This window comes from Sander lucioperca, chromosome 21, assembly GCF_008315115.2.
Source record: "Sander lucioperca isolate FBNREF2018 chromosome 21, SLUC_FBN_1.2, whole genome shotgun sequence".
NCBI classification, from domain to species: domain Eukaryota; kingdom Metazoa; phylum Chordata; class Actinopteri; order Perciformes; family Percidae; genus Sander; species Sander lucioperca.
The window spans coordinates 23,792,470-23,818,809 of NC_050193.1; the positions used below are offsets into that span (position 1 = coordinate 23,792,470).

Below are 26,340 nucleotides of genomic sequence, written 5' to 3' on the forward strand. Positions count from 1 at the left end.
CATGTTTATTTAGTTTTTCAATTACAATTCTGAAAATTAATAAATATTTGGTTTATTATCAGGACTGATGTTAAAAAAATTAAACTCAGTGGAAGTGGCATGTAATATATAATAAGGGCTTGACATTAACTTTTTTGCTCACCAGCCACTGTGGCTAGTGGTTTTCCAAAAGCTACTAGCCTCTCAGCATCTTTAATAGCCGCTATTTTGAGGAAAATTACGTTTTATTTGAATAAAGTTCACTATGGTTTGCTACAATTAACTTGAAGAACCAGATTTACATCCCTTTTAAATTTAAATGAGCACTGTAAACACCTAAATCAAGACTACATAAAATATAACACTGCAGTCATCAAATATTCAGCTCTGATAATGTGTGTAAAGATCCTTTTTGAATGAAAACATGCAACCGAATAAAACACAGACATAAAAGAGTAGCTTCTTATGCATAGGCTAGGTGGTGCATGGGTGTAGAAGATTAATTGAAAGTTGTTGAAAGTGATTTGGATCGCTCACGTGTCACTTAGCAACCAGCATGCGCCCTCGGTGATGGGAAGCAGAGCGCACAGACCAAATGTCCTGCTAAATAGTCTGCTGCACGCTTTCTCTGTACTTCTTCTACAAACCTATACATTATACAGTCTATGACCTGTACAGATGCAACTGTTGCTGGGGATAATTTAAGGAATCGCAGCAGCTTGCTGGTCTGGTGTGCCATACGGGCCACCGTACTCCGGCCGTGGGCTGCCGTTGCACACTGGGTGACAGCTGTGTTCCTGTGTAGGGCGGCGGCACAGTGGCACAGTACTCCAGCCACCAGTGTTACAATATAAAGGCATGCCACCCGCCAAAGTGGCTAGTGAGATTGACCATGTTACCCGCCACTGCCGAAATCTACCCGCATGTGGCAGGTTGGCGGGTGCTAATGTCAAGCCCTGTATATAATATGTCATTTTATGACGCAGACATTTTTGTCCTCTATGGACATCCAATCAACTTTGTGAAAGTGAGGCACAAGGATTAATATACTATTTTATATCATAAACACTTAGTTTTACTGCCTCACATGCTTCATCTGTTGCTATTAAAATGAAACGTACTGTGAATGGCAGTCACCACCTTGAGTTGTCCAATGATGTGAACACATGTAACCACGGGAATATTTGCCATCACTACCTTCCATTGCGTATGATGATCAGACCGCAGCATTACTAATCCTTTGATGTCTGTCACCATATTTGTACAGAAACTCTGGTGCGTGTATTTGTGTGTGTGTGTGTGTGTGTGTGTGGGAGCATACTTGTGCTCTGAAGGTCTGTAGAAGAATGTGTGGACTCTTTGTCTCGGTCTATTAACTGTGAGTCACTCTCGTTGTCTCCAGGCCTCTCTGCATCTGATTGTGGACGGATTTGCTGAAAGCAGTTATTCATTATTCTCTCTCTCTCTCTTTCTATGTCTTCCTCCCCTTGTTTGTTCTTTATCGCCTTCGTATGATCTTCCCCCATCATCCCCTTGCGTCCAGGTATGTGTTTGAGAGCGTGGGTAACAAGCGGACACTCACTATCAACAAGTGCAACCTGTCTGATGACGCAGCGTACGAGTGCGTGGTCGAGGAGGAGAAGTGCTTCACGGAGGTTTTTGTCAAAGGTACATGAGTCACTGTCTTTGGAGGAATCCTTCTTTCAGCAGCAGAGCTTTTTCTGCTCGGTTTAGCAAATGCTGTCATTTGAGCGTTGAGAGGCTTGACAGCTCTGTTCCCTTCTCGTGTCTGTGTTTGTCATCTATAATCTGTTTATTTCCATGCTTTTATAGCATGCTGCTCTCTGTTGTCTGCTCACTCATTTTTAATGGGTATGTGGAGACTGAAAGTCTGATGTTTTGTTAATTGTCATGTATCACTGTTGTGCTGTGTTTATGTGTCATATGTATCAGAGGTTGACTGATATGTGTGTTTTTAAAGGTCACTTTCATACTGTTCAATTAAAATATTAATAATTTGTGGTAGCATTCAGTATATCCTAATTTTATATTTTATAACCTTCCAAAATAATCAAGTACAAGTATTAATTGTTTCTTGTACTGTTAATAATAATACTAATAATCAAAAGTACTACTATCCCTTCTCTTGTTTTAATAGACAAACATTATATTATATTATATAATATATTGCATATCTTATATTATAGATACAGTTTTTTTCAGTGTAACTCTGGTGCTTCAATATGGCCTCATGGAAAGGCGTATAAATAGCACACCACTTTTAAGTGTAACTTTTAAGCATTTTGCCCATCATGTGTATGCATTTTAATCTTTTTTCAAGTGTCATTTAACACCCCCGTTCTCATTCCCAACTAATGACTAACTAAAAAAGGACTTGGTTATGTTTTGTAAAAGATCATGGTTTGGGTTTAAAATAAGTATGTTTTTAATGTAAACAAGTTCCGTATGTAAGTTGAGTAGTCAACTGAAATACGTCAACGGTGACTTTTGGTTTCACGCAGGACACGGACAGCGTTCTCCTGGGTGAAAGTCCTGTTTGTTTGACCCATCCCTCCCTCCTACGCTGACTTTCCCACTCTTCATACTACATCAAAATATAAGTCAGTAGAGGCTGAATGGTGTGAAATAACACACGAAAAGCAAAAAATGCATAGTGATAACATGTAGAGGGTAAGCTCTTCCCCACAGACACTGCTCCTGTGCAGCTCAACTGTGTGTGTGCGCACACAGATTTTTATGGACACAAGAACTGCTTGTTTGCACAAAAAATATAATTTATGTTGCTGTTTGCAAACATCTACATAAGTACCTTTTGTCGTTGATTTATCTTGACGTTATTGAAGTCAGTGAGGAGTTCAGCATATGACAACTAGTCAAAACAAAGGACTACCATACCACTACCATAGACTGTATAAAAGAAGTGGAACGTCGCCACCCATTGATTTGTGAACCATATTAGGACGTGAGGGTGGAGCTAAATTATCAGCTAACACTAATGCAAGCTTGGTTAGCAAGGTGTATCTGTAATTCAGGTTAACTGTGATATTAATTAATTGGGATGCTAATTTTGACTAGTGAAAAATGTACTCACCGGAAATAATTAAAAGCCGACCCTTTAGAGTGTGTTTTAGTACAGCCGAACGCTTAACAAGACATTTTTAGGCGACTAAAATGTTACAATTAACGTTCATGAACTGAAAACACACTGTGAAAGGGTCACAGTTCTTACACGAAAACACGAACAACACCCAAAACTAGGTTCATGGCTATTTGAATGTACATAGTGCCAGGGATATGCTTTGCTAAGCTTGTACAGGTGGTAGCAACTTGTCAATCACAGGGTAGCCAAGCACTAAAGCATACCCTTCTTTATCGTCTATTTTAAAACAAATGGGACCATCATTTACAAAATGACCATCATGCTGTATTGAAGAAGACTTGAAAGTAGCGATTGAGTCCACAAACTTGTTAGGTAAATGTTTATTGATGTAATAATTTTAAGTGAGAAGTAGGGTCATTTTCTTATTAGTCTATATCCACGACGTTCTACTTCCGGGATTGCTCCGGTACCGCAGGAAATTCCGCCGGATGCATGTCTTTTCACCGAAGTCCGCTTCCTTCCGATTTCTTTGTGTTGGCAATTTAAACTCCGGTGGATTTATGAGGACTATGGTTAACTGCTCCTCAGATCTCTGCAGGGTAAATCCAGACAGCTAGCTAGACTATCTGTCCAATCTGAGTTTTCTTTCGCACGACTAAAACAACTTTTGAACGTACACGTTCAACCAAAACAAGTTCCTTCCCGAGGCTATTTTGCAGTGGCTCCGTGCGGAGTTTAGCGCCGCCCATGACGATTGTGATTGGTTTAAAGAAATGCCAATAAACTAGAGCACGTTTTTCTCCCATCCCAGAATGCTGTGTGGACTAGCCAGACCCTCCTCCGCAGCGCTGTGGAGGAAGGTCTGGCAATGCGAGACTATTTTCTTATAGACTTCTATATAATCTGACTTCTTTTTGGACCCAGTGGAGTTGCCCCCTGCTGGAAATTAGATAGAATGCACGTTTAAGGCACTTCCGCATTGGCTTTACTCATCAGACCCTGATGCTTCGTCCACTTCTTGGATAACAGTCTATGGGTTTTACGCAGAGAAACCACAAATTACACTGAAGACATCAAGCTCATCTTATCAAACGATTGTGAGGCCCGCAGTCACATTGCACATGTTCCTGTGGTGCTGTGACTGTGGTTCAGAGAGTTTCTGGGCTCTTCAGCTGAGATTGAAGAGAATTGAGACGTCCAGAGAGGGACTGGATGCTGACGATGACAAATAGCTGAGGCTAGCAGAGCATCGAGCATCACACCATGTGGTTACACAACGTGACTCCCACCACCTCAGGAGACTTGAGGTACCTTCCACCTACAAGACGGTAGGGTTTGGTGGCATTGATAAGGAGTTTGGGAGTATATTGTGCTAAAAAAAGGGCTTGCACATGCTCTTAAGTGTGTTTGAGAACACTAATATACATGCCACCCACCACCAATTCACAGAGGAGGGAAGATTACAAAAACACCTGAATTACAGCTGTTTTTACTCAAACCAGAGTTTTGTAACGAAAATGTTTTTTCTATTAAAATATTAAAATTCATATTCTGATTAATGAAGTTCTGATTGATGATGATGTCTAATGAATTCCATGTTCCATTTACATCAGACAAAAGTCTTTAACACTTTAATATATAATTTTGTTCACTTTTTAAAGATAATTTTTAGGCCTTTATTTCCACAGGACAAATGAAAGGGGGAGAGGGGGGAATGACATGCAGCAAAGGGCCACAGGTCCGAGTCGAACCCGTGGCTGCTGTGTTGAGGAGTAAACCTCTATATATGTGCGCCTGCTCTACCAACTGAGCTAACCTGGCCACAATTTTGTTCACTTTTAATTACAGAATGCTCGGAGTCATCAATTAAATTGAATTATCTACAAACATAACATACTAATAATGTCCTGATGAAATCTCACAGATAGACAGTCAATTATGTTGAATTATATCCCATTTGAGTAAGGTACATTTCCACGTTATTGTCCTTGAAATTAAGACTTTGCATGAGCTAGAATTCCAACAATTACCATTCTTATTGTTTTGTCATGTCCTGTACCAAAAAAGCCTTACTCACTATACTCACACACTAATACCTTCCAGCTCTGTTTATCCACCACACTGCTTTCATCCCCCGCTCATGTTCCTTGTCAGTTTTACTCTGGTGATTTAGATGTGCACAGTGTACAGAACAGTAAGTGATTCACATAATACAGTAGTACGGTTTGTTAATGACTCAGTATCACTCTGCTGTTTCAAAGTTTGACTCAAAGCTGTGCGTTTTGTCTCTAGAGCCTCCAATAACCATCACCAAGCTGCTGGATGATGTTCACACCGTGGTGGGAGAGAAGGTGGAGTTTGAAGTGGAAGTGTCTGAGGAGGGAGCCAACGTCAAATGGTGAGCCAGTATATCATGCATTATCATTTAATAATTTGTGTGGTTAGATTATTGTCTGGTTTACAAATCCCCCTCTACAAATAAGTAAACATAGTGCATTGAGACAAAGACTTGCAGGTCTCATTAAAACTCAAGTAGTAGATTATTCACCATGAGCACAAAGTATATTCAGTTGAGGTAATAACAGCAACATTCACACAATAAATGCCAAATATTTAACTGTATGAGCATATTGTATAATCATGACATTGCCAGCTCTTTTCCTGCACCCAGTAGTTTTTTGTTGTGCCAAAGCCTTGTGATCCCTGAAGGCTGTAGCCATGTACACCATTGCAGACGTATCAATCAGCTCTTCCTCCCACCTCTGTGTGTTGAAGTGTCACTGAAGCATGTGTGTGTTTGTCTCCTCAGGATGAAGGATGGAGTTGAGCTGAACAGAGAAACAGCAGGTTCAAAGTACAGGTTTAAAAAGGATGGCAAGAGACACATTTTGATTATAAATGAAGCTACTACGGAGGACATCGGAATGTATTACGTGTTCACTAACGGCGGAGAGTCGAAAGCAGAACTGGAGGTTGAAGGTACAGTGTCCTCTATTAAAGTAATTACACTACAATACAACACAGTCTAGCAGGAGCAACTTACGGGTGATCAGCTGGTGTATAAAGTATAAAGTTAACAAGCATTTCAGACATGGCTACTCAATTAGGAACTTAAAGAAAATGTACACATCAGCACATGTTGATGTCTTCCATCCTGACAAGCATGAAAAGCAATAAATTAGTCATTACTCAAGTCATAATTAATAATCCTTCATTAATCCCCTGTATCAGTAGTTCACCACACTGTTCATCATGCTAATTTTCTTTTACACCTCCAAAATTGATGGTTGGATCCCGTCTTACCCCTCAGACATTACACTGTCTCAGACGCTGCATACTTGCATGCCAGACGAGTCTCGTAAATTGATTAGAGTGTGAGAAAATGTGCGTCTTTCCTCCTCAGTGGACACTACAGTCGCCAGGTGATCAATATGAACATGGTGTTGCAACCTAAAATGCTAGACTGCTCTAAAAAGGTGTTGTGTCTCACATATGATGTTATAGCTGACATCCACAGTAGTCACAAAAACATAGCTCAGAGTGAAATTACCATGCCTTTTTTTCTTATCAGACAAGTCCTCAAATATATAAATATATGACCTGCTAGACACCAGTATGAGGCAGCTATCTCTTTTCAATTCGTTATATTATAACATAAAAGTAATTGATTTATTTATTTATCAATCTTTTTATTGAGTTGTCTGCAGACATGGCAAAGTCCGTACAGCAAATGCAGAAAATTACAAGAAAAAAAATAATATATATATATATATATATATATATATATATATATATATATATATATATTTTATTTTTATTTATTTATTTTTTTTCTTGTAATTTTATATATATATATATATATATATATATATATATATATATATATATATATATATATATATATATATAGCGTATATAAATAATATAATATAAAGTAATAAATGCATTTAAATAAATAAATAAATAAAATTAAATGAATAAATACATGTGATCTACTACAACAAATATAAAAGTAATTTTAAAGGAGCAGTTAGAAATGTTGGGTAATATGGTAATTCCGTTTCTTGCCAAGAGTTTTTCAAGTTTTTCAAGAATATGATGCCACTCTCATGTTTGTATGTTAAATATGATGCAGCCTGTTAGCTTAGCACAAATATTGGAAACAGGAGGAACAGTCAGCTATTATTTCAGGAAGTTACTGCCCTCAGCCAAATATATATATATATATCATATCCCAAAATGTGAATGTGATTTATTTTTTATAAAAACAGAAGAGATAAAAGTTTTGCTGAATTTCGCCATGTAATAACATGACTGCATGCATTTCTTTGTTACACATTGCCATCTGCCACCACTGCACTGGTCAGAATAAAATGAATTGTCTGCGTGAACAAACATCTGTATGCTACCTACTGATCTATGTTGGTGTCATTTTCTTCAGATAAGGAGCTGCAGGTTCTGCAGAGCATAGCTGACCTAACAGTGAAGGCTGCTGAACAGGCTGTGTTCAAGTGTGAAGTGTCTGATGAAAAAGTGACGGGGAAATGGTTCAAGGACGGCGTCGAAGTCCTGCCCAGTGATCGCATCAAAATGACACACATAGGAAGGTATTATATCTGACTGTTGTGGGTTCAAGTTTGAATGTCAAAAATCAATTTATTCTTTTTCTTTTTCTGAACCATCAGGCACATACAGGCACGCACACACGCATGCACGCACGCACGCACACACACACACACACAGACAGACAGACAGACAGACAGACAGCATAGCTATCACAATAAGCACTGTCTGCCACACGGCTTGGCAAACTATTACCAAAGGGGTTTCTTAGTTATTTGACCCAGTTTTCGGATAGGCTGCAATCTGTAAAGCTCTACCCCCTTAACACACACAGACACACACATCATACACACTCCTAGGTCCTGGGGTTTCTCTCAGTAATCCCTCCATCAGAGCTGCCTATGGCAGGAGATACGCCAAGGCAACAGCGGTCACACAAGGTGAAAGCCATCTAGTATGTTTCTAACTCTGCGATATTGCCTCATGGAATATGTTGCTAGGGCAACTGTCTCATGCATAATCGCGGGCCACGAGTATTGTCTCCTTGGTAACATCTGGTAACATGTCCCCAGGACCCACAAGCTGATGATTGATGATGTGAAGCCTTCGGACGCTGGAGATTATACCTTTGTCCCTGATGGCTATGCACTTTCTCTCTCTGCAAAACTCAACTTCCTGGGTAAGAGCAACACGTAAACGCAAATATGAAGCATTTGATGAGCTAAGCATATTTGAGACTGATTCATATATTTTACCCCTCAGAAATCAAGATTGACTACGTTCCCAGACAAGGTAAGTGTTGTTTTTTTCTACAATATGTTTCTGAAATTGTATTCATCATCTTGCATGAGGCCATGGTTCTCAGCAGGAAACCGATGGAGTGCCTTCTCCAGGTAGGGAATGAGTCTTTACCCCAAGTGAAGGAGTTCAAGTACCTTGGAGTCTTGTTCGTGAGTGAGGGAACAATGGAGCGGGAGATTGGTCGGAGAATCGGCGCAGCGGGTGCGGTATTACACTCAATTTATCGCACCGTTGTGACGAAAAGAGAGCTGAGCCAGAAGGCAAAGCTCTCGATCTACCGGTCAGTTTTCGTTCCTACCCTCACCTATGGTCATGAAGGCTGGGTCATGACCGAAAGAACGAGATCCAGGGTACAAGCGGCCGAAATGGGTTTCCTCAGGAGGGTGGCTGGCGTCTCCCTTAGAGATAGGGTGAGAAGCTCAGTCATCCGTGAGGAGCTCGGAGTAGAGCCGCTGCTCCTTCGCGTCGAAAGGAGCCAGTTGAGGTGGTTCGGGCATCTGGTAAGGATGCCCCCTGGGCGCCTCCCTAGGGAGGTGTTCCAGGCACGTCCAGCTGGGAGGAGGCCTCGGGGAAGACCCAGGACTAGGTGGAGGGATTATATCTCCAACCTGGCCTGGGAACGCCTCGGGATCCCCCAGTCGGAGCTGGTTAATGTGGCTCGGGAAAGGGAAGTTTGGGGTCCCCTGCTGGAGCTGCTACCCCCGCGACCCGTTACCGGATAAGCGGAAGAAGATGGATCTTGCATGTATATGCTAGATCTATGTGAGGGTGCTAATACACTGCATAGGTCCAATATTGATCTAAAGTTGGATATAGGCAGGACACTTAGTGCCAATAGACTGAGAGGGTTACTTCTTTTTCTTCTTTTTTTTTCTTTTTTACTCTACAACTTTAATGCTCTAACACTATAAAACCTGAATGGAAACCTTCACCCTGCTAACCAGAAAGTTTCTTACTTACTACTTAAAGCTACATTGTGTAAGAATTTCTCCCATCTAGCAGTGAAATTGTATATGACAACCAACTGAATATTACTTTCTAGCCCCTCCCATTCTGAGCGCATTTTAACTCCGAAGTACGACTTCGTCCGTGAGTATTAGTTTTATGTTATTTTGGTACCCTTTCATTGCTAACATCAGCTATCAGGTTCCCAAACATATGCAAGCTAATGTTAGTAAAGTATCAGTGCTATCGTTATTCTGTATATTGTACGAGATTAATAGTGTAAGGCAATGTTTACAGTGTATGAGAGAAGCAACAGAGGTTTGTGTTTTTAATATATTTCTCTGAGCAGTATGAACAATGTCAATGAAACCAAAATTAGCTCTTAGTATCTCCATCGTTTACACGCAGCTGTTCTAGCTGTAGCTACTCTGTGTTACAACTGCATTATATGAGTTGTCTGCCAGGGAAATCACAACACATATGATTACATTTATGTTACAAGGTAGACAATCCTTTTTCATCATTGACGCGAGGAAATGTATCCTAGACGTCGTTCTAGCGTTATGGACAACCATGCTATAGTTAGTAAGCAACTATAAAACTTTGAATTTACACAAATAGACAGAATTACCTGTCGAGAAGAAAGCAGGCAACTTCAGTGTCCCTTTTAATATCCTTGCTCCTTATGAGCTCTTTCCATCTTTGAAAAGCCACTCCAATATTAACTTTGGTCTTGTTGTTTTGCCTGTTGCGTTGTCGTTTTAATTTTAGATTTTTAATTTTTAACTCTTTTTAACTTCCTTGGCGACTCCGTTACATGTCCTCGAGAATAGGCGCAATCATCCATCTTCAACAGGCTTTCAAATCTGCCGGCAGTCGCAAGTAATCTTCTCCCGCTCCCTGGCATTCATCGCGGTGCCACTGAGTGTAAAAGCGCGAAAGGCGGAAGTATGTCCCTCTTTGGCTAATGGTGTTTTAAAGATGGAGGCGCAACATGGCGGCCGCCATTCGAGTGACACGCTCGTATGTATTCTGAATGATTCTGAATGGCAGATTCTACCCGTACGAGAATACTTTGATTAGTTGGTGGAAGTAATTACACATGAATGAGCACATATTTGTGAAAGAACAAAGGATTTTTTGCTAAGAATCAACTCAAAGAATTACACAATGGAGCTTTAAATAACAATGTTGCAGTATTCAAAGTATAGGCATGTTTGCACTCTGTGTCTTTAAAACGATAGATAAAAAGATAGAAGTGCTGGTGCAAGTACCTGAAAAACTGCTCACAGGCATGTAGTAGCTTTACAGTTGAATTGCAGAAAACCAAAATCTTACTGAAACATTTCAGTGTCCAACCAATGTGCTTTCATAAGATAGCCCTCTGACAATCAGTTGTTGACTTTTGTGTTTGAATGGGTTAGTTTGGATTCACCAAAGTCACACATTAACAGAAACAAATGAACTGGCAGACAGGCAGCAGCAGTAGACCAGACGTTGTCTTGCGAGTGAAAGTTATTGTTTTTGTCAAAGGAGTTTGGTGGCTTTGAAGAAAGCATAGATGGGTAAAACGGCTTCAGTTCCCTGTCGGAAAGGACTGTCTGCCCACAGCAGTACATTACTTAGTTTCCTGTCTGCTTCATTCAACCTGCTTCATACAACCCCACTTCAAAAAATTCCAAACTATCCCTTTAACACCAGATTTTTCAGCTGCTCCTTCTCCCTCCTCAAAATTGAGTGGCCTGTTCAGAAAATGCAACACTCAAAAAGATGAAGACAAAATACTGAACTGAAGCGCCTGAGGGTCACAACACACACAAAAAGTAACTTAAATTTTGAAAATATTAGAAGCACTCTAAAAAAAAAGGCACTAGTGGACACATGCCCCAACTTGCTTGTTAACATATTTACCATGACGCCGCTTCAAATGTAAATGCTACATTTCATTTTAGTATTCTATCAAATTTATAACTTTTCTGATCAAATTTAACATGCTGGTTAATAGCACACAATGCCATCTTCAAGAAGGTCCTCCCTCAAAACATGTTATGCTTCTCACCTGAATGACCTCTCTCTCTCCTCTCTCATAATGAAGACCCTCCCAAAATACACCTGGACACTAGTGCCACTGGCAGCAAGAACACCATCACCGTGGTGGCTGGAAACAAACTTCGCCTTGACGTTGAGATCACAGGAGAGCCTGCGCCCACTGTGTGCTGGATGAAAGGAGGCGAAGTGAGGAAGAATAGAAAGCATTCTCACCATTCACCTCATACACACTCAAACGTACATCAGATACTCTCTACCTTTGTGCATGAATCAGAGTATCCAGCCGTTAGTCACTGAACAGCACAAAAGAAGAATGAAACATGAACTAGAGTGGGAAGGTTGAATCACCTGTCACTGTGGCAGCTGTGCTGTCGTCATGGGACACCATTGTCTTCAACAATCCCCTTTGTTCTGTCCGTCTCTCTTGCTGTGTTCCACCCTGTGGGGTAGGTGGTCTCTGAGGCCGAGGGAAGGGTCCGCGTGGAGACAAGGAAGACCCTGAGCAGCTTTGTAATTGAGGGGGCGGAGAAAGAGGACGAGGGCCGCTACTCCATCACCGTGACTAACCCAGCTGGAGAGGACAAGGTTGAACTCTTTGTCAGGATAGTGGGTCAGTGGCTTTTTATCTCTTTTGCCTTTTTCACTTCTCGCCTCATTTTTATTTTAATTGTTGCTTCTTTTCTATTTTTCATGACTGACTGAGAGCTACAGGGCTTTGCTCTTGAACTGAAATTTGGTAATGATCAGAAAATATTTACGTAAAATGAGTGAAAAATTGTCACAGTTGGTGCCATCTTTTAAAACCCTATATCATCAGAACTTTAGGTCCATACAGCGCTTTTGCATCTTGTAGCCAGTGTACTCCAATTTGCGTATCCAAACTGTATGTATGAATATTTCAAGGCAGCCATTGTTTTTTCATTTATTTCAATTCACAAATAAACTTTTAGAGCCATCAAACGCGAGTTTGATTATCGATGACAGTTTGCTTTTATTAAGTTTTATAAAAGTTAGGTTATTGTGTTGCATTAATGCAGTTAAAAGTGAGAATGAGTTTTACACCAATAAAGGCAGACAAGATGTTAATTGTAAAGAATTTCATGTGAGTTTCAGGGCTCTACTCCAAACACAAATTAATAGAAAGAACATGCAGTAACTATAAATAATACTGCATGATTTGAAAAAAAAAGAATGTGGTCAGCAGTAGCATAAAAGTATGATGATTTACCATGTAAATCATTTTGGCACCACATTCTGGGTCTTCCGCATCTGCGCTCTCGGAGTCTCTGCACTGTCATTGGTGTCGGGGAATGACTGTAACAGTATTAGTAGCAGTTCTTGAGCCTAGAAGGTAGCTCAGGGCTTGTGCCCTTTTCCATAAAAACAGATGCAATGTAAGGGAGGAGCTGGAGAAGGAGCTGATGGAGGAGGACCCTGACTGTAACAGCACTGTAGCAGCACCCAGTATAGTTGTGACATCACAACCGTACGGAAGTCCTGACGGCTCGTTTAAAGGGACAGTTTCTGAATACCGACTGGGTGCATGTCTTTGTGGATTGAGAGCTTTGATACTTTCACAGTATTTATGGCACTTTGACCTGGTTTCTAATCAAAAATCTCACTTCTTGCAAAATGGGGCCTTTAACTACAAACAATACATAACTATACATACAATACTTACTGTACTGCCTAAAAAAAAACACTTCTGTCATACTCATGCCTTCTATCCTTTCTATCTCGGTTTCATCTTTCCTGTTTTTCCATTTCCAACTGTAATGTGCCTCTCCAGATGTGCCCAACCCTCCTGAGAATGTCAAGTGCACATCAGTTGGCGAGGACTCTGGCACTATCACATGGGACCCTCCGGCATTTGACGGTGGAGTTCCCATTAAAGGTACCCCTGAAACACACAGCAGCTAATGTTCACATCTGATGTCTCCCTCCCTGGAGTTTAGAATCCACTCTGTTTATCACATTACAATGTCTAAACTCTTTCCTAAAGAACACTGATATTTTAACGACTTCATCGTATGTTTATATCGCTTCCTCCAGGATACCTGATGGAGAGGAAGAAGGTTGGCTCATCTAGATGGACCAAGCTCAATTTTGATGTTTATGAGTCCACCACGTATGAGGCTAAGAAGATGATTGAAGGTGTACTTTATGAGATGAGAGTGTTTGCAGTCAACGGCATTGGCATCTCTCAGCCAAGTGCAAACTCAAAGCCCTTCATGCCCATTGGTGCGTTGCCATTTATCATTAGTAGAATGGTTAATTAACAGAGGCTTTTCACACAATGCTCATTTTAAGGCAGCTTAACCTACCTCCCATCCCATTTACACTGGGTATTAACGTATTAATTAGCTCCTGTCTCTCTCAGCCCCCACCAGCGAGCCCACTCGTCTCATGGTGGACGATGTGACAGACACTACCTGTGCACTCAAGTGGCGTCCTCCAGAGAGAATCGGAGCAGGCGGCATCGACGGTTACATCATTGAGTACTGCATAGAAGGAAGTAAATACATGCAAAAATGTTTGGCACTTTATACAAAGGCATTATAGAGAGTTTATAAACTGTAAACACAGCAGATCTGTCAAGGACTTTGCATTTATAGAGTTTGCAGGGTGGTGTCTCTTTTTAGCTTATCCAAAACCCAAAACTACAAAAGAAAAAGTATACAATAGCAACCAAGCATTACTTTCATATCATTTAAGTTATAATCTCGAAGATGTTTTGTTCTCTTTGACAGCACCTATGGCAATAATCAATAATTGCAGGTGTGTTTTTGGATCTCACTTCCAAGACACCCAAAGAGTATTACCTTTTGTTGGTATCTACTGGGAATGTCACCACAGACACCCAGTTCCTAATATTGCAAATGTTAAAAAAAAGTTACCTCATTTGGTGATAGATAGTGACTTAACAGACATTGTTTTAAACAAAAATCTTGAAGATTATTACTTTAACTAACATTAGTTTGTGTGGTTACAGGTTAGGTTAAAAAAAGTCCCATTCACGACTATATATCTACTGCGTAGTATTTCTCAGTCTTAGCCTTAGCAGGAGCCTTAGTCTTTTAGTATTATATAATACATGCCGTCATCACCCCCAAAAAATTCTAATTTCAAAGCGAGTCTACTGGAATTAAAAAGTCAGCCATAGACAGTGTTTTCAACCAATTCATGGAGCTAACATTAGCCTAATTAGCTAGATTGCTTGAAGCTTGTTTAAAATTACTTTTAATTCTGAGTGCTAATTCAGTTATTACTAAAAACAGCATAATGTGCTGTGAGAGAATGGAAAGCTTGACAGTCTTAGCAACAGTAACTAAGGGGGGCGGGACTTAGCGAATGGTCAATTAGTGAACAATATTTACACCGGATTCCTGATTCACAACATTATCCTGAGATCTTTGGATCGTTTTTGCTTTTCTGATCCGTTCCTTCTCTTCTTCTGCTGCGACTCCTTCCTCAGGTGATCAGTGGGTGCAAGCTAACGAGGAACCAGTGGGAAAGAACCAATACAGGGTGAAGGGTCTCCCAGTAGGGGAGAAGATGCTGTTCAGAGTGGTGGCTGTCAACATCGCTGGGCGCAGCCCCCCCGTTACTCTCACCCAGGCCGTCACTATCAGAGAGATCATGGGTCAGAGATGTTTGTCACCTGTCATTTTTTAACAGAAATGCATATTTTAAAACTGCTCTTGTTGGAAGACATTGTAAATATCCAAATATGATTTAAAGCTGTAACAGAAACCCAGCATTGGTACCAGTCAGCCACTGTTCAAGAACAATACTGCTTGGTGGAAAAACATTAATTATCAAGCTTCACATTGGGTCTTAGCTGTTCTAATATTAATGTAAACCTCATAAAATCTCAAGTAGGTATAGTTCCCCACCATCCGCTCAAATTCTATTTATCTTTTCCTTCTCTGTTTCTCATGTGTCCACCACCCAGAGAATCCGAAGATCCGCCTGCCCCGTCATCTGAGGAACAAACTTGTCAAGTTTGTGGGCGAGAAAGTGAACTTGGTCATCCCCTTCCAGGTTAGTCCGAGTCTGGCCAAGCTCTGACTTTTCCCATTTTAGTTTAGAGTATATTCACTAGATTTGCAAAAGCAGAGCAAAACCAGTTCCACCAAGAGTGAACAAAACAAGGTGCTTAAAGATTACTGCTTCCACATCGACCTTTTAAGAAATGGATATATCTGACTCTTAAGTTTGGGCCCCTGGGCACATACTGTACATGCAAAAGGGGTCAGTGTATCTTTTGGTCATTCAATTTTCCTTTCATAAACAAAAAAAGTTTGATTTTCGTTTGAAATTGAAATAAATTTTTTCCTTTTCATGGTCAAAAGGGGATGAGAGAAATTTAAAGTATGCTTTGATTTTCATTTTCTATTTCATATAACAAAAAAATGAAATCACTAGAAAATAGAAATGTAAAAAGGCCTGTTTTTTTATATTCAGTGACTTTGGATTCCTACTCTGATGTGATTTTAGACATGGTGAAAAAAAGGCCTGTCATGTGCAGAAATCTCTGTGCGCACATCACAGGGAAGTGGGGGTGCAAGAGGATTTTCTGCAAGAAATGTGAGGAGATTTTGCGCTGAAAATGGCTCAAACTTGATGTGACCATAGACTGTATGGACTCATCTGACACCACGCTGAAGTTAGCTTCCGCTTTGCAGCGTCTGATTCTGCAGTTGACGGAAACTTGTAGCCCAACTTCCTGAGCAACAGATCCTCCATTTTTTTGCACCTCTTTACATAAATATACATAAAGAGGGGAAGAGAGATAGTACAAGCATTTTGGGAGGAAAAAAGGAGTGAATCTTCCACAAATTGCAACAGAAAATTTGACAAATGTTTATTACTCATAAAAGTCTCCTTTATAACATATAAGTTCAAGTCCAAGTTGAAAAATACTGAAACACCATTATTTATGCAAATTAGCACATATTTAATTAAACAATTCAATGTAATTTGCATAATTAAACATACACGTTCAGAATACTTGTAATACAAGAAGTTATTGTCTTAATGTTAATAATCAACTGGGGAAGTTTAGTGGAGATATCTGTTAGTTCAAATATTTTCCCTATTCACCTGTAGTGTCTCTTTAACATAGGCTGCAATGGGAAACTGGCATTATTGATTTCAGTATTTTTCAATACTTTCCACCATTTGGATTTCTTAGGACTTTTTATGTTATAGAGGAGACTTTTATGAGACTAAATCAGTTGAAAGAGTTTCTTTTGCAATTTGTGTGGGGTCATGTTGCATAATGCTGGTACTAAGAGTCAGAGGGAGGCATAAATAAATGTGACATTTTGAAATAAAAGTCAGCTCAAGCATCATCAGAGTAGGGTTCCAAAGCATAGACTGTAAATATTAATATGAACAGTCTATGTTCCAAAGTCATTTTAGCCTGTACTGAAAGCAACACTGGTACACTGACGCTGTTGCATTGGAAATGACAACATCCAGTCTCTGAATATGGAAAATCCTTTCTATTTTTGAGTGACTTTATGTTTTGTTATATGAAATAGAAAATTAATATCAAAGCATATTTTTAAATATCTCTCATCCCCTTTTGACCACGAAAAGGAAAAAACTCCTTGTATTTCAATTTCAAATTTTGTATTTTAAAATCAAACAACCATTCGTTTTTTTGTTTTTTAATACCTGTTTATGAAATGAAAATTGAATGACCAAAAGATACACTGACCATTTTGCCTCTTTTTTCATTGTTGTTTCACATCTCTTTGTAGCTATTTGTGACTCTTTGTAGTCATTTTGTGTCCTTTTGGGTTGTTTATTGTCTCTAAGTAGACATTTGTGACTCTCTGTGGTCGTGTTGTGTCTCTTTGTAGTTATGTGTCTTTTTGAGTTAATTTTGTGTCTCTTTGCTCATTTCGTGTCTCTTTGTAGTCGTTTTGTGTCTCTTTGTGGTCATTTTGCATCTCTTCGTGGTCCAAAGGTGTCTCTTCGAGTGACATTTTGCAGGTGAAGGCCAAGGGGCCCCCTGACATTTTGGGCCCCAGGGCCTGTGCTCAGTAGGCCTATTCTATAATCCATCCATGTTAAATTTGTCTGTATAACATGTCCAAATGCACTTTGCTAGTATGTTTTTTTGATAGGTGAAGTAAGCAAATACATGCCTAAGATTTCCCCCATAGCTGCATTTTCTTCTTCTTGTGAAATGCAAATCAGATCTGTAAACTTTGCAGTCACAGAGAGAGCAGGAGCTCAAAGGGCACAAGGAGCATAGCAGCACTTGACAGGAAATACAGCATTTGACAGGACCCTGCAAATGATGGTATTGGTAAAAAGAAGCTAACCATACAGTAAGGGGAAGCCATTGTTACAAATAAAAACAGACAAGATAAACATGATGTTCTCCTGGGAGAAAAAAGCACCCACAGCTCTGTCATCTTATCCAAGAGCTGGACGGAGTCTGTTCTGTTCCAATGGCTGTTTTCACACATAGGAATATTTGGTGTAACTAAAGCTGAGACATGTTTACCCAGAATAGGATGCCCCAAAATATTTCACACCCAAAACATGAAAGAAATGTTCCGTCGCAAATAACTAAAAAACACATTTCAAAGAAAGGTGTTCTGCAGAGATCGACTTGCATGTTACCTTGATAATCACAAGCCAACTGACAGTTACAAACTTATTGCACCAAGTTATTCTGTTATTTCACAGATTCTTTTTCTTTTTTTCTCTCTCCACGGAATATGTCTCACAGTACTTTATTTTGATTCCCTTCCATTACTCTCACTGCAGGGTAAACCGCGCCCCGTCGTGACCTGGTTCAAAGATGGTGTTCTCCTGGAGGACAATACAGTGGGAACTCGTACCAGTGAAGTGGACACCATCATCTTCATCCGTTCGGCAGAGAGAACCCACTCCGGAAAGTACACACTGTCCGTTCAGATTGAGAACATGTCGGACAGCGCTGACATTTACATCCAGGTTGTAGGTCAGTCCCGTCATGGCACCAACACCTCTCACCTAGACAAGCGTACACTCCTGTCGCATGTTGCATGTTCTCGGTTAATACTTCACAAGGTACACAGTTAATAACCTGTTTGCAAGGGGATGATGGCTTGAGACCAAATCTGTGACATGTCAAGAGTTTTTTTTCCTTCAAATTTGATGATAATTCCTAATTTCATACTCCCAGGGATCTGTAACTCAAAGTAACAAATCATCAAAGCACTGATTCCTCTCTCTTGTATAATCCTGGCTCCTGCACTGCCACTGTGGCCGCCAGCTCATTCCTCTTCTTACAGCTCGTCTCCCCGGGTCAGGGTGCCGGGTGGATTATTTGGCGGGGCTCCGCTGGGATTATTTGCGTGTAGACTGGGATTAGGTTTGGATTTTGAGGGCTACTCTGTCACTTCCTCTGCTGAGAAGGTTGAGCTAATGAGAGGCTGCAGCTCCTCTGATCAGTACCCCCTCGGCTGATTTGTCAGCACACTGTTACAGCAGGAGACAGAACAGGAAGGATTAACGGGCAAAAACAGTAGCGCTGCTCCCTCTTTGTGCTGTACTCCACAGAGGAGAGCACGCAGAGCAAGATTAATGACAAATACATTACTATGTTGTACAGTATTTCTGTACAGTGCTGTGTATAGTGCAGGCCACACAGAAAGATTGATGATAAGCACACTGCATTCTTCTGCTCTGTAATACAGGCAGGCAAAGCATACTATTTATTTCTTCAGTTTGTCAGTTCTATGCCAACACAGTTTTTCCAGTAATGTATGCATCTCCTCCTTTCCTTGAACCTTTGTCTTTTGCTGTGCTAATTTGTCAATCTTTGCCAAATCTCTACCGCTGCGAATGTTGATTCTCTCGGTGGCACTTTCCTGCGCCAGTTTATTAATCTACATCTCTCTCTCTCTCTCTCTACCTCTAAAAGCTTGCCTACATGTCTATCCAGGCAGTTATATCAACAAGCTATATAACAAAATCCTCCCACTCTATCTCTGTCTCCTCTCACAAACCCACCAGAAAAGCCCGGTCCTCCAATTGCTGTGCGTGTCACAGAGGTCTGGGGTTTCAATGCTGCGCTGGAGTGGAAGCCGCCCAAAGACGACGGCAACTGCGAGATTATCGGCTACACTATTCAGAAGGCAGACATGAAGACTAAGGTTTGCATGGTGGGAGAGAACTGTATAAGAATGTATGGAAAGGTTTCAGGGATATAACTCCCTGGCAGCCATGTTGGAGGTCTGCAACTCTTGAGCAATAATGGCTGTAAAGGAAATTTTTAGGTCAAGATCTGCTTAAATAGCACTGACCAAATACAAGGGCTGTCACAGTTCGAACAAAGTTAAACAAACACAAAATTAAGTTGAATGATTTTGGACGCCACGTAGCATAATTCTTAACTCTTTGTAGAATTAACAACGTTATGTACAAGATAACGGTACAGTAAGGCAGTTCCATTTTACATTTAAATCAGCAAACAGCTCTATCCATTATTTTTCCATTTTTGGTGTCAAATCCAAAATGCCTCCTCACATCGTCAGACAATCAGATGTTTGGTGCAACGATTACCTGCTCAGCATGGCTTGCTAGTTTTCTACATTTTGCATTAATGAGAGAACAATAGCACAGGTTAGTGATATGACAACAGGACATGCACTAGGTCAGGCGGACAGGCTTTTTTTGCTTACCTAAATTAGTGTGAAGCTGCCTATCGAGTTAACAATGACGTAAGCAGGTTTGTTCCAGTTAAAGTTGCAATCTGTAACTTCACACATTAAGGCCTAGTCGTAAATGGGTAGCTTTTTCTGTCTTTTGGCCTTTCGTCCACATGCAAACTGCGTTTCAGGTCACTGAAAACTGATCTTTTGGAAAAACTCCGGCCACGGTCTGTTTTATGTGTTGTTGTGTAGACGGGGAAAAACAGAGTTTTGGGCTTGTGAGGTCAGAGTGTGCGCTGTGACCTCCTTTGTAAGGCGTCACAAATAATGCAACATTTCCTGCAATGGCAGACATGGCCGAAATAGTGCTGGTTCTAACTGCTGACAGGACTTTTAACATGTTTACACATAAATGTACAGTTACTCTTCCACTATATTTAGAGGAGTTACCAATACGTCATTGCAGCCAGGTAGCCTTCTGGTAATAGCTTTTTTGTAGGCTTATGATTGGCCAACATGACAGTATCTGGGTTAGTGTTGGTTTTGCACCTAATTTTTACTGTTGTGAAGACACAAATGGCAGGTCCCACCTGAGTATAAACACCATGTTTTCGTAACACAGATTGGTGAAGTATTTTGGAGTAGAAAGCGAAACAAGACTTGTTAACAGGAGCCATTTTCAAGATTGTTATTTCCCAACATCAATAAGCGTCCAGTAGACCTTCGCGATGGGTGTAGGCGTGGCTGCTGGGAGATTTGTCACATAACTGTAAAGCCTCATGGTACTGTCAGGGTCATTATGTTGTATGAATCGACAAGAAGGTGGACCAGAAGAACATGGATGCTGGGGATAGGAGATTCTTCACCTTATATAGATCTCAACCTCGGCTATAAGCCTCTTTGAACCTCTGCTTCTCCTCTCTTGTCTCTCCCTCTGTCTCTCTCTCTGTCTCTCCCTCTGTCTCTCTATCTTTGTCTCTCCCTCTGTCTCTCTCACATCAGGATTGGTTCACGGTCTATGAGCACAACCGCAGGCCCAGCTGCACTGTGTCTGACCTGGTCATGGGGAACGAGTATTTCTTTCGAGTGTTCAGCGAAAACATCTGTGGCCTCAGCGACGAGGCTGGCATCAGCAAAAACACCGCACTCATTACCAAAACAGGTAATGTAATCCCTGCAGAGCAGCACACTTTGTAACGTAACGATGCCAAGGTTGCCACTGTATTCAGTTAAAACATAAAGTCAACGTTATGGCATGTAATGAGGACAATGCTAAAAAGAGAAAGGTATTGTGGTTACTATTACACATGAAAATATCTGTAATAATGATTTTCAATTATAGAACACAGCATTAACATTAGAACTATTCTTTTTTTGGATTGTATTAATTACTTAATGAAAATGAATTCACACTGATTATGTTAAACAGAAATATTCTTTGACAGAGTGAATAACATTTAATACTGGCCGCGGATTATGAAAGCAACTAGGCTGGGAAATCAACACCTGCCACCAGCCAAATGCTGCTACTGTTGTTGTGTTGTTGCCTTTGCTTACTCTACCAGTAAATGTGGCAGCCAACCAGCCAATCTCTTTTGTGTTCCAAGCACTAGTCTGGCCTGTACAATTGTGAGGATTGTTGATTATAGTACTCACCTGACACCATGATGAAACAAAAGTCCGTTTCCTGTCTCGATAATTCAAGTGGTAATCTGCAAATTGAAACAATTAGCTAGTTTAGCAGCCTGTATGGATATGAAAGGCAAAACAATCCCTAAGGGACCATTCGGTATTTATGGAATGGACCACCGGAGGAAAATGGGGGAGGGTTATTCTTTGTTGAGGGGTGGGTCACCCAACATTTTTTAGTCTGGGGGGGGGGGTGGTCACACAACTTTTGTATTCATGAAAACAGCAACATTTCAAAGTGGCTTGTTTGGTGCATATTTTTTTCATGTAGCTCTCAGTCTCGGCCCTCCTTCGATACCAGATGGGTCTGACCCATGAGTTTGCGCGGGGGCAGGGGGAGCACTGCCTCCCTGGTGGCTGAAACTGGTAATTGCATTGTTTAAAAAATGAGTGGAATAATTACATCTGGCATGACCAGATATTTTATAAATATCTTAAATAACACATAACTAAATGGTGGTAGGTAATACATCAGATTTCATATACTGCTTTAGTAAAAAAAAATATTACCTGGCTGACGATGGGAGCAGCAGGACGCAAAAAACGAAAATTACTGTTGCACTAGTCTGGACATCTTGCCGTGCCAACCTTGCAATAAAGGTTTCCTAAATGCCATGTATATAAATGTGATGGCAGCGTACTAAATGATTGCAGGTTTTGTGTAGATTTTGACTTTTATACGTTTATTCCACTTTGTTTAAACGGCGAAGTGGAGAGGCCTCGTTCACCTGTTTGGAGCTGGCTGGTGAATGTGACGCTTGTATAGGCCTTGCTGGATACACCTTTTTGTGGATCTACTGATCGCTGTGGATTACTTTTTTTTCCGTGTCATTGGATTTTTCTCAACGTGTCTTAACGTTTTATGGTGTGATTGCACTTCGTTTCTGCGTTTGGAGAGGCATCTCAACAGACTGGAGGTCCAACACTGATTGTTCACTGTTACATTTTAGTTGAATTTAAGCGTCTGTCTATTGCGTTCCAAAACAGCCGTGCTGCGATTGGATTTCATAAGGGCGAATTGTTAAATTGTTACAATGTAATTTAAAATCTGCTTTAAAAATAAACATATATGTTTTGGAATATAATGTTCAGCTTCGGCAGCTTTACCTATGTGCTAAAATATACAATGACGAAGCCTAGTGACAAGTCCATAGCAACCAGTGTTGAATTTGTTATTTCCCATTGTCCTTTGCTGAATGGTCTCACTGTTTTATTGTTTTATTTCATGTGAATACTAGTTTACTAGAGGAGTAACTTAGTATTTGAAGTAATGCAGTAATGCAGGAAGTGTGCATTTAGTTTCCATGCTTATTGTGTTTCCACAACAATGTTAGTGAGTAAATCTACTGAAATGGCCACCATACCATAACAGAGGAGTGTGATGCGTAAGATGAGAATGCAGAGGTTAACTTGCGCTTGTCATGGCTGTAAAAAAATCAAATGGCATCTGTACATCTTTGGTAAGTCCAAACTAGCATGTAAGTGCAGGGTTATGCCTCTTTTTCAAGTCATTTTGGAGGGTCATACAAAAATTATTACTGGCGAGGGGAGGGTCAAGTCTTTTTAGCCTAAAGGTCCCAAAACTCCTCCGGTGGCCCCTGAAATAAATAACGAACAGTCCCTAAGCAGCTGAAAGACACAACAGTTGGTCTCTAATGAAGTGATTTCAGTCGATGTTTTACATAATCCTGGAACAGATGTGACTTTAAAAGTGTGACACGAACTAGCCAATTTGTTTGGTATGGTTTAAATTAAAAAATAAGAAAGTTATTAAAAATAACGTCCATCAAAACATGTCAGAAATCTGTTCGCCAGGACAGCATGATTTATTCACCACAAACTTGGCAGTTTGCAGATTATCTGTATTGGCGTTTTATTTGACTGATAAATAAATAAAGTTATTGAATTAAAAAGTGTGCTACTTTGGCTCGGCTACAGCTCTGTGTCTGTCCCTCTGCTTCGGTTTCACTCACCACTGATTCTGACTTAATGTCCCGCCCACAACACTATCTGACTATCTTTTACTGTGTATTATGTTGAAAGTTTCTCATTCATTAAATAATTGCTTAAAGCATTTAAACTAAGTTTTGTGTTGGAGTTTGTAAAATTTCAAAGTCTTGATATTGATTTAAAGATTTTCATTTTCACGGTCAATAGGTTCCAAATATCAGTTATCGGTTTCATTAACTTAACTTAACCAGTAGGGATCGGTTTCGATCCCTACTGGTAATCCTCAAAAATAGCAAGCATACAAAACAACATAATCAACATGGTTTTCTTCTTCTAAAATACTTACTACTGATGATCCCTGCTGTGGCTGGCTGTTCACCTGTCTCTGTCTCTGCAGAACACCTGAGTGTGTCCAGGCTATTTAAGCCTGGCTGCAGTGCAGCTCTGGGCTCTGCTTGTGGCTGGTTGCTGCTGGGCCTGTTCTCCTTAGTTTCATTGGTTTCCTTTTTGGTTTGTTTATGTAGTTTAGTATATCTTTATGCTTTGCTTGCACTGTTCACTCACTCACACACACACATAATCCCTCATGCACACTTACACCACTGACAATACTGACAACCACACTCCACACCTTAATAATCTTTTTATTTGGTCTAATTCAGTTTGATTTGAGTTAATAAAGTACATTTTTGGTTAAATTTTATCATGGTGTGTCTCCTCTTTGTCACATGCTTTGAGCCAGTTTGTGACAAGTGGGGGCTCGTCAGGGAATTGAACCCAGCACCTCTCGCAAACCTGCATTTACCATTACTCTTAGTGGTTACATAAATGTACAAGATAGTGAATATAAATACATAACCATCTTTTCAGAATATTCTCAAACAAATGCAATCTTTCATCTTAACCCATCAATGAGTAAAAAGGTTGAACATTAATTTTTATTTAATTAATAAAACCAGGGAACAAATTCTGCATTCTTCCAACCTCACACACCTCATATAAGGAAACCAGAAACTACCCTAATGAAGGCAAGACAACTGAGAATGTTTGGTGAATATAGCATGCTGTACTGGGCAAGCATTTTCATTTTAATGAACTTGAAGCTCACACTGTTCTGCACCTGTACAGTGAGATGTACGTGCATTTTTTAAAGTAAGAAATACATTGAGACGTGTAACACTTCTCCACCTATCCAGGTTTGGACTACAAGCCTCCACCCTTCAGAGAGATGGATGTGAACCGTTCCCCAAAGTTCACAGCGCCCCTGGTGGACAGATGTGTGGTTGCAGGTTACGCCGCAGCCATCAGCTGTGCTGTCCGTGGCTACCCCAAGGTATTTACTTTACAGTTAACCAGTGTGCGTCATTGAAACTATATTTGTTACATCTTTACAGTTAACCAGTGTGCGTCATTGAAACTATATTTGTTTTTTTAATTATTTAATAATCAGCTTGAAGATTATTTTAGCTGAACTTCAGCAGCAGGACCACACCCCAAACACTCGCTCTCAGAGTTGTCTCTGCAACAAACTTAAGCTATGACCAATAATTAGTACTGAAATGTTTCAAAACTTTGACTCACCTCCTTTAGCTGACCGTCTCCCTGACTGCAGCACATCCACTTCACCATTCCTCTACAACCTCCACAAGAATGCTGTTTTAATTAGCGATACTGGTTGCCAGTTACTCATTTGGCTATTCTACCTTATCTCAAAAACAGTTTGCCAGGTTTTCGGGCAATCCCAATATCCTCCAACCACCCACTTTGCAATGCCCGTTCTTAGTTACGTTGCTGCCCATACCTCCCACCCAACTTCCCAGTCAGTTTTACAGTCCTAGAATGCCAGTTTCCAGCCTACGCAGACAGTTTTGGCAGGAAATGCTTCAGCCATAGCTAAAACCTAATCCTTTATCATCATTGCCCCCCCCTCCCCCCCAACTCTAGCTAGCCCATTTTCTGCAGCATGAACTGTCTATATTCAAGACACCTTTCTCTCTTTCTTGTCTGCATACATCAATGTTTCTGCTGACTTCTTTGGTCCCCTCTGGCATTCTGAGTTAACATCTACTGTATATCCCAAGCCTACCAGCTGTTCATGTGCTCTGGCTGTTAAGACCTGTTCCTCAAGAAGGCTTTTTGTTGGTCTGCAGAGCACGAATCCAATGGTAGACCCTTCCCAAAGCTTTCCCCACTCTGCAGCCGCCATCCTGCTCCACCATTCCCCCGTGGCATTCACTACTCATGTTTCATATTCAATTAACTATTCATTTGAATATCAGTAGATGGTGTGGTCATTGCTTTTGAATCAGTGGTTAAGCCTTAAGATTGGAGTTAATTTCTGCCAAAGTGATTCTAATAATTTTTTTTTCTGTTTGTTCATTCATTATCAAGAAAAACCAAAAAGAATTTTGGTGGCAAGCTTGTCCATCGGACATGGAATAAGCCAGAAGCTGTTGTTGCAGATCCAAGAAAGTTTTAAAAGAGCTCTTTGAACGCTCTGATATATGACATTTTCCCAGAAAGATCTCCCCTTTCACTTTCATGAATGAAAAAACTGCTAATCAATCAATCAAGTGTATT

General features: G+C 40.4%; 1 protein-coding gene across 6 annotated transcripts in view; it reads left to right on the plus strand.

The window, feature by feature from the left end:
* Positions 1-26,340, plus strand: part of mybpc2a (myosin binding protein Ca) — a 63,727-nt gene that overhangs the window by 35,926 nt on the left and 1,461 nt on the right. For all 6 annotated transcript variants that reach the window (XM_035996743.1, XM_035996745.1, XM_031318632.2 and 3 more), the window contains 17 exons: positions 1,523-1,647; positions 5,393-5,498; positions 5,910-6,079; positions 7,542-7,707; positions 8,236-8,342; positions 8,426-8,455; positions 11,505-11,644; positions 11,909-12,068; positions 13,248-13,352; positions 13,511-13,699; positions 13,839-13,973; positions 14,934-15,101; positions 15,414-15,502; positions 18,251-18,446; positions 19,484-19,623; positions 21,124-21,283; positions 24,957-25,093. In XM_035996743.1, coding sequence (XP_035852636.1) covers positions 1,523-1,647; positions 5,393-5,498; positions 5,910-6,079; positions 7,542-7,707; positions 8,236-8,342; positions 8,426-8,455; positions 11,505-11,644; positions 11,909-12,068; positions 13,248-13,352; positions 13,511-13,699; positions 13,839-13,973; positions 14,934-15,101; positions 15,414-15,502; positions 18,251-18,446; positions 19,484-19,623; positions 21,124-21,283; positions 24,957-25,093 — 2,323 coding nt within the window. The remainder of the gene's footprint in view (positions 1-1,522; positions 1,648-5,392; positions 5,499-5,909; positions 6,080-7,541; positions 7,708-8,235; positions 8,343-8,425; positions 8,456-11,504; positions 11,645-11,908; positions 12,069-13,247; positions 13,353-13,510; positions 13,700-13,838; positions 13,974-14,933; positions 15,102-15,413; positions 15,503-18,250; positions 18,447-19,483; positions 19,624-21,123; positions 21,284-24,956; positions 25,094-26,340) is intronic.